We start from the raw sequence: 9,198 nt of genomic DNA, 5'->3' as shown, positions 1-9,198 counted from the left end.
CTCCTTCCTAGGTCCAAATAAGGATGGCTCTGGATGCCAAACTTATACTTGGAGATCAAGACCTGGACCACAATGGAGGCTTGTTAGACCCATGTATGTCCAGCTCAGTGAATTTACTGAACAGGTCGGTTGTGACCAGTGCATTTTTATAGGTGCCCAGAGGCATCAACAGCATATAATCAATGGCCAAGATCTCTTTGGGTTGGGAAGCAAGAAAGTACCCTATGAAGCGATGCAGCCTGTGTCCAGAGGTCTTGGACAATCGGTGTGCCAGCGTTTCCAAATTGGAATTCTGGAATTGTTGCCTTTGGTGGAGTATTCCCTGGGATTTGAGAGGACTGTTTAGATAAATCATGATACGACATAATCTCTCCTCCCTTTCACAACATGTCACTGTCAGGCCCAACCGGAGTGTTGTTTCAGAGCTAATCGGCCTGGTGGATTCATGTATCTGGAGTATCACACAAATGCTCATTATTTAGCAGAGGATGCTGTGTATAGAGTATCCAGAGTATCTGGCACAGGGGGTACAGGAATTGCAGGCATGGTTGGAGGGGCCACAGGAAGCAGGCCACAGACTTGCCATCCATTCAGTGAGGAGACCTGTGGAGACCCACTGGCTTTTCCACACTAGCTGAGCATCCCACCTTCACTCTCCAAACAGTAGAAGGAAGCGGTCACAACTTACCATGAAGGTTTCAACCAAGCTTCCAACTAGTCTGAATTTTAAAGAAATGGGGAAGCCCAGGGCTCTTCTGACACCACAGACTCTGTGGAGCAGTTACCACTTAATGACATGGAGCTCCTAGGCACCCTGAATGCAGCCTGCTCATCAGCCCATTCCGAATCCCCTTTCCCCCCTGTATTTAAACCCCAGCCATACCGTACTCTACAGTGTTGAGTGTTCTGGCAATTAGAGGTCGTCCCTTCAGAGCCCTTCTACCCCAGATGGCTCTCAGGAGTTTTGCACAGTTTTGAAAGATCATTTCCATGCCATACTCTCATATTCAGAATCATTTCCCGTGAGTGACTCGGCCTGTTCCTGACCTGGCTGTCTTGCCATTGCCCCAGGACATACCCTGCTTTTTGCCTGACTCTTTCTCTGCCTGCTCTTCAACCAGTTCTAGAGTGCGGACAAGTAGGCTCTCTAGTATTGCCGTGGTCCTAACCCTACTGTATGAAGAGGGAACGCTGTGGACATGAGCAAACTAGTATCTATCTGATAAATATGATTTAAACCAGTCTAGGGCTGTCCCTCTAATCCCAATCCCATGTTCCAGTCTCTGTAACAGGAGGCTGTGATCAACTGTATCAAAAGCAGCACTGAGGTCCAGCAGAACCAGCATAGAGATCAGTCCATGATCTGAAGCTATGAGAAGATCATTAGTAACTTTAAGAAGTGCTGTTTCTGTGCTGTGATGAGCTCTAAAGCCTGACTGAAACATCTCAAACAGGCTGTCCCTCTGCAGGTGCTCCAGTAACTGAGTCACCACCACCTTTTCAAGAATTTTAGAGATAAAAGCAAGGTTGGATATCGGCCTATAATTTGCTAACACATCAGGATCCAGTGATGTTTTAGTAAGCAACAGCTTAATCACTGCCACCTTGTAGGACCAGGGTACATAACCTGTCACTAAAGAACAATTGATCTGGTCCAGGATAGAACTGCCTATCAATGGTAAAACACCTGTATGTTCCCACAGTCATCACATCTGGTGATGGTCCAGTTGTTGGGATGGCCTGGTTGGCTTTCTCTCTGATAGCTAGAACTTTATCAGTGAAGAAGCTCATGAAGTCTTCACCACTAAGGGAAGAAGGAATACATGGATCTAAAACACTGTGACTGATTGTAATTACTATTTGCAGCATTCTTATGTGGGACATCCCCATGGACATTTAACTGATGTGTTTAAGTGATGAGCACCAGTCCGGTTCCTGTCGAAATATGACTTTATTGCGTCTGATCTTGTAAAGCCACATTTTGAATAGATTTCCAACACATTCAGTTTTAGTGGCAGCAAGTTCAGTTTCCAGAGCGAACAGTTCCTTTTCCTTTTTGAGCATTTCCTCTTTTGCTTCCAATGCATGTTACCTTTCTAATGCAGCCATGCACTCTATAAGTGCTGCTTTATCTGCTTCCGACTTTACCGTTGCAGATGATGCCTTAGATAACTTGTTCTGGAAAGCTTCTCCTCCTGCCACGAAGCATTTGAAACACTGTCTTCAGGATTCATTTCATCACGCAGCCATCTGCACCTGTCTTTTCCTACAGATGATTGCTCAGGTTTAGACCTGAAGATTTCAAACTGTCTCTCGGACCAAAACCTCCAATCTAACTTAAAGTGTCTTCCTGGCCAACCAATCCAACATTGACATTTAAATTGACACCTCATCTCATCCTCCTACCAATGCTTGGAGTCATGTTCAACTGACTTTATCTGATCATGTAGCCTCAATCTCCCGGCCATGCCGCCAAAGTTTGTCACCCAGGGTCCCATCCGACTGCTAGTACACACCAGGGTGATCTTGCGCATTGAATACTGAAATGCCCTTCTAATTGGTGTGCCGACATGTGTAGTGAAGCTGCCTTAGAAGGTCAAGAATGCGGCAGCATGTCTGGTCTTTAAGCAAGCGAAGCGGGCCCACATCACCCCACTGCTGGTCGAGCTCCACTGGCTGCCTGTAGCTGCCACGGTCCTTAGAGGCTGCATCCCATCCTAATTGGGGAAGCTGATAGCACCATTTTATCCCAGTCGACCACAGCAGTCTCTGAGTGCTGGTTTACTTGTGGTATCTTTAATGTATGCTTGAGACTTTTAACTATCAGACCCCTGCTGTGGAACCAGCTCCCTGTTCAGGTGCAGGGGGCTGACTCCCTCTCTAATTTTAATATGAAGCTGAAAACATTCCTCTGAGAATTTTTATAGTCACCAATTGTGTAGCTACAGTAATTATGCTAGCTAAGCTAATGCTCATAGTTAGAACATGATCAGCTATCCCTTAGCATTATCTTAGTTGGGCTGGTGGTAGCAGCAGGACTATGTTACACACCTGTATAGGAGTACACTGTAGGTAGATTAATAATAAAGGGATAAATGTATTTTAAATAACCTCTTGACTCTGCAGAATGTTGGCGACCTCTTCGCACTATGTGCCTCAGCATCCGCTGACCTCGCTCCGTCAGTTTAAGTGGCCTTCCACCTTGTGGCTGATTTGCTGTTGTTCCAAGCACTTCCATATTCCTATAATATAGCTGACTGTTGACTGTAGAATATTTAGGAGCGAGGAAATGTCACGATGATTTGTTGCACAGGTGGCATCCTATCACAGCTACACGCCAGCCATTCTTTCACATAAGTTTGTAAAAACAATCTGCATGCATAGGTGCTTATTTCATGCATCTGTGGCCATGGAGGTGATTGGAACACCTGATTCTAAATATTTAGATGGGTGAGCGAATGCTTTTGGCAGTATATTGTATATCCTGGGAGGTGCTCCAAAGGGCTGAACAGCTACAGCTAAGATGATCAGGCAGACAGTTAGCAAAGGAGAAGAGGATAGAAAGGAGTACAGGGTATATACTAAAGGAGCACCACAGGTGAGGTTAAACAGGGCGGTTCATTATAAAAGTGGCAATATTTCTGCCCGATTCTTCTTTTATTGCATTTCTGTGGGTCACTTCCAGCTGGAGGTCATTTGCCCCCACAGAGTGATTGCTCATGTGCTGCTTCATGTATGTGTCCTATATGTGCTCCTGTTGCCTTGGCTTGGTCATTGTGGGTGATTCAATCTGTTGACTAATGTTGGTGTTGTCACAGGGAAATGCTGTCTGGGTTAGTCTCCCTCCACTTGTGCAGATGTGTGCATATTAGGAATAACTACAATCAGCTGCTGATGCAGCTACTCCTGCTGTTGTGTAAGACCCCCCCCCCCCCATCTGTGGTTGATGGGGTGAATTTTATTTTTTTATTTTCGTTTTTTATTTTATTGTTCTGTCACATAGGTGGGTGATGCAGAGAGCTGGAGATAGGACTTGCAGGGGGTTACAGTGGTCGATGGCTTACATGTCTGAACTGCGATAGGGAGATGAAGAATACTTTGAGGAGTTTATCAATGAGGGAAGAGGGACAAGACAGAATCACGACCAGATGAGTTTGGAAGGGTGATGTTAGAAGGTCATTGAAGAGAATGAAAGGTGAAAAAGCAGCTGCTCTTGCTGACACACCGGTGGAGGTATAGAAGTATTTCAGAAAGCTTGAAATATGTAGAAGTTGAAGGGGGGTTAAGGAAGCTATCCATGTTAAATTGGAGAACCATCCTTGAACAGAGGTGGTGGCCTGAGCACTTCCTGTCACCCCATACAATGCAGTCCTCCACTCCTTCCAGCAAAACAAACATTCACCTTCCAGGAGACCCAGTGACTCATCACCATGTGACCCAGCAGACAAAGGGGAGACACCTCAACAGAAACTAGGTGAACGACCCGACCAACGACCCTGCTAACGACTCTCAGGTGACCACCCGGATCATTAGCATGCAAATGGTCCACAGGGGCTATATATTTTCAAGCTCTCTCCAAGCGATTTCAGAACTGAAGAAGCCTTCTGGATAGAAGGCGAAACGTCTTCAAGAGAAGAAACCCAGTCCAGTTGACAGAAAAACTACCTTGGATACAATGACCTGGATGACTGAGAATTTACACAGACATGTAGAAGTTGCACTGAAAGAGAAAGGGAGACTGTTTTCTCTCTCCTGACTACCTTTTTATTCATTCTGATCTATTTATTTTATTCAATTGTGTTATTTCTTGACAATAAAAATGGCATATTTGGATTATAAGGGGGGTAGGGCGTAGGATGGTTAAGCAAAAAAAAAATGTAATAAACAGTTTATGAAAGGCAGAATGTCTATGTTTACCATGTCAGGATGTAGCCCTTCAACATGACTATATTATTTAAATCTAACTGGGCGCTAAAGTCAGCCGAACTCATGACATGTAACACAAGGTGGCAGTAATGTTTACATAAAAACTAACGAAGAAGACAAGTTCCGGGTTCCGTGAAGTCCTCAACAAAACGGCGTCAAAATGTTGCTGGTTCTTTCTGAAGACCACAAAGAACATCTGGCCTTGCTGACAAAAGTGGCTCCTTCAGGTAAATCACCCAGATCTAGTGTTTTACAATATCGTTTAATAATGCAATGTCTTTTGTATTTTGGGGCGACTGTAAAAGTGCTGATTTAACGCTTGTTTTTGAGCCCGCTGGTATATTGGACGATTTTTCAACATCGACAAATCTACATTCATTCTGTGTTGCTACACTCAACACGGATGATTGATGTGACTTTATACTGAACCCCGTTAAGTAAACAAACCCCTTCAATTGTGGCCGAAGTTTACAGTAAATTGAGATGTTTAAATCCATTCGAGGGCTTTGTTGTTAATGGTACATATGGTGCCAGAGAGTCCCGAGACGTGCACGTCCCTGGCCCTTAACTTTATGAGCTTTATCGGTAACCACTGTAACAAACCCTTGTCATTAAGTCATATTTTGAATCGACAGGAGACACAAAGACGCAAGTGAAAGGATGTATAACGACATTAAGATGTGTGCAGATTTATGTTGAATACTGTCCCTCCCCATAAAGTCATTTTACATCATTTCTACCTCTTCTTCAACCTGCACCAAACATATAGGGTGGATGGATCCAGGAAGGTTGCTTTAGCTACAGCTAGGGATCTTTGGTTGCCCCTGTTGGTGGTCTAGAGGTTGCATTAAATACAGTCCCCATCCAGGTGGTGTTATTGTGTTTTTGTCTGTTAATCTAAAAGATTTCATCCTCTTCCCCTTCTAACAACATGTGCCAGCCCAGCTGTTGTCTATAGCCTCACTAACCTGCTCGCTAAACACAAGTTTTAAGACTGACTCGTGTTTTTTTTCTTAAATTCTCAGTGGTTGCAGAGTTTGGTCGTATCGCACTGGAGTTACTAAAGAGGGGAACAAGCACCAAGATGTATGAGGGAGCAGCCAGTAAGAATCTCAACAACCAGTACACACCAGATAAGTTGACACTGACTTCCTGAAAGCAGTAGTGTATTACAGCGAGTACTAATAACACACAAAGAGGCCACTTGGCCACAAAGGTACCTGTGGCAGCGACAGAACAAGCCTCTGTGGGGTTTTCAAAGGTCACTAAAAGGCTGAGAGAGGGGCAGAGTAGCAGCGTGCCTGAACAGCTGAGAAAGGTGTGTTTAACAGGCTGCAGTGGACGTTTGGATCTTAATCATGCCTTGGGAATCAAGCTGTCAAGCTGGAATCAAGGTTTAAACAGATCCAGGCAGTTTCAATCAATATCTCTATTGACACAGAACATTCAGTCTCAACATTAAATGTTCTAAATTCATGATGATTTTTGTTTGCAGGGAAGCTGGGTGTTCCTGTGGAATCGGTACAGCATGGCATAGAGGGCCTGATGTTTCTAATGACGGAAAGCTCCAAACACATGGTGACCAACTCAAACTGTCCGTTAAAAATGCCAAAAAACAATCATTCATTTAGCACGTTACAGTGTGATTAAATTCTGGAATGATTGTTTTTAAATGTGTTTATTGGTTTTCTGAGAAAGAAAACTGTGGTTTAACATGACATGTGCTGATATACAGCCAAGGAGGGTCTTTGGTGACCTGATATCCCTCACTGCTTATTGTATGTTGCCTTCTTTGTTAGATATCAGAGGTTGATTTCCTGGACTCCATTCTGAGTTTAGATTTTGGTGAGGAGGTTGACCAGATCCTTTTAAAGGTGAGTGAGATATTTGAGAGAGAGAGTTCTGCTCTGCTGTACCTGCTTGATCTGGTAGTAAGTCAGTTTCTCCTCCAGCTGTACCAGGAGCACCAAAGTCAGATTCGTACTACCCTTCATTGGCTGCCTGACAAACTTCAAACATACTACAATCTGGAATGGAGATTGGATGTGCAGGTATGTAACAGCTATTTTTTTAAGAGAAGGATTAAACTAATTAGTGGCTGATTGCATATTCTGACATTAAAATATTATAATTCAGAAGTTGGTCTAGTCACAATTTGGGAGGAACTTGATCAGTCACTGCAGTCATTAATGCATTTTATTGTGAACTATGCACCTTTATTCACCAGTTTCAACAGCTTCCCAGCAATACTGGGTAAATATAAGTGATAAAAGTATTGAACATGCCACAATTTTTATGACGGAACTATTGTGAAGGTATCACCACATTTCAGCAACAACCAGTGAAATCCACATGTACAAAGAAGTTCTACAATAGATAACATGAAATAACGAAGGGAACACGTGAACAAAGGGATCTGGCCTCTTGTCCATGCACATTAATATCAGCTGATTCAGTCCAAAACAATGGCCGACCAAAAGGTGCCTCATCAACAAGTGTTCAGACAAGAAACCTCTCATTAAAAACTCCTCAACACCTTTGTCACCTCATTGTTGCAAAACATACTAATATCATTGGTTAGAGGGGGATTTCAAACCTCCTGAATGTTCCAGTGAGCACAGTAGCGGCAATAAATCAGAAGAACGTTATTTCACTTTGTTAGCCAAGAGCCAAGAATCACTTGTGAAGAGCTTCTGCACAAGTTGTTGGAAAGAAGGCAATGATAAATGCACTCAGCTGCCGCAGCCTGTAGGCAGAATTACTATGCTAGACTCCACTGTCACAGAGAAAGAATGTTAAAACTTATTTTAAATTTACTGCACAATATTTGGACAAGTCTGTGAAATACTGGGAGAAGATGTCCTGGTCAGGTGAGAGCATAAATGGATGCCATGAACACGAGCGACTGCGCATCACCACGTAAGCACCATCCAGATGGTGACGTGTGCTGGTGGTGATGTCAGGTGGTGCAGCTGTTTTCAGCATACGCTGCTGGCAAGCATCACATAAATAAAGCATGAACTAATGGAAACATAGACCAGACCTTTATTATTAAAAATCTGCTGGATCAGAGTTCATACAAGAGGCCCATAGAACCTGAAGGATTTGAAGAGGGAAAACTGAGATTTGGACCAAATCACACCTGAGCAATGGGACAAGTTTCTGTATCCAGGAAGTGAACCTTTCTTTCCAAAAGACTTTTGTATTAATGGTCAGTTTAGCCAGCTAGCCTCTTCTTTTTAACCTGTGCCATTCCATTTTATTACCCATGTGCGTATACACACTCACACACACTATGTATGAATGTATATTAATCTGACCAAATGTTTTAATTATGTGACTGTTAACTCCTTGAGGTAACCACATGTTTTCTTTCTCTTCTGTTTCTTTGGCAGCTGGCAAGTCGCTCAGTTCATCAGCAGGTGGTTCCCATGGTAACATTGCACGTCTCTTTGATGAAAGGTTGCAATAGCCTTAGCAGCAGGGTTCTGCAGACTGACCCTGGCACTCTCCTACACATCATCTCCACACTGGAGGCTGCTTTGGAAACCATGAAAACCAGTCATGCTCGTAGAATATTGCGCAACATTTAGAAACTGCTCATGTTGTGTTCTGTATAGCGTTCGTGACAGAAGCGGTATGTACACTAAAATAACTGCCTTTAAACCAAGGAGGCCACCTGTATTCTGTAACAGGTGTCTCTGAACAAGGTTAACCTTCCAGTTGTCTTACTATTCATTGACGCCTGAAACTGACCTGGCGTGGGTGAACTTTGCAGCACGAATTACAAGATTATCTATTATTTTTTTGTTTAGTTGATTTACTTTAAACTTAGTCACACCAATTACAACTATAAGCCACATCATGAAATGAAACTGTATTCCTGATGTAAGTGAATTTGAAAACGGTTCGAATTTGATTTGAGGACAACAGAAAGGTATAACTGTTGTGTGGACAGTGTTGCTGATATTGTCATTATCCTTGAAGGGTCATTTTTGTACACTAAGCCAAATAAAGGTCCAACATTACCAGTAGGTGTCAATGTAAATACTGAACATATGTCAAAGATTAAATTACATCTTAAGTTGAATAAATGTTTAAGACTGGACTACTCAATAAACTAAACTACTTTTTTATTCACAACCTTGTCTTGTCCGTGGTTGTTTGATTGATGTCAGTGGCTTTAACAATGCACAAAGAACTCATTTTTTTATTTCTATTAAATGTGCTGTTTTCAAGTTTCCACGGGAAATAACCCGACTAATAATTCTG

General features: G+C 42.9%; 1 protein-coding gene across 1 annotated transcript; it reads left to right on the top strand.

The window, feature by feature from the left end:
- The first annotated feature begins 4,999 nt into the window (after positions 1 to 4,999).
- commd2 (COMM domain containing 2) lies at positions 5,000 to 9,069 on the top strand. The gene is made up of 6 exons (XM_057039357.1): positions 5,000 to 5,153; positions 5,952 to 6,029; positions 6,422 to 6,504; positions 6,726 to 6,800; positions 6,879 to 6,977; positions 8,322 to 9,069. The coding sequence occupies exons 1-6, from the start codon at positions 5,087 to 5,089 to the stop codon at positions 8,517 to 8,519; spliced, it is 600 nt and encodes a 199-aa protein (XP_056895337.1). The 5' UTR covers positions 5,000 to 5,086; the 3' UTR covers positions 8,520 to 9,069.
- The last annotated feature ends 129 nt before the right edge of the window (positions 9,070 to 9,198 follow it).

The sequence above is a fragment of the Takifugu flavidus genome, chromosome 7 (genome assembly GCF_003711565.1).
Source record: "Takifugu flavidus isolate HTHZ2018 chromosome 7, ASM371156v2, whole genome shotgun sequence".
NCBI classification, from domain to species: Eukaryota; Metazoa; Chordata; class Actinopteri; order Tetraodontiformes; family Tetraodontidae; genus Takifugu; species Takifugu flavidus.
Note: the sequence above shows the minus strand (reverse complement) of the source record. Positions and strands in the feature narration are given on the sequence as shown.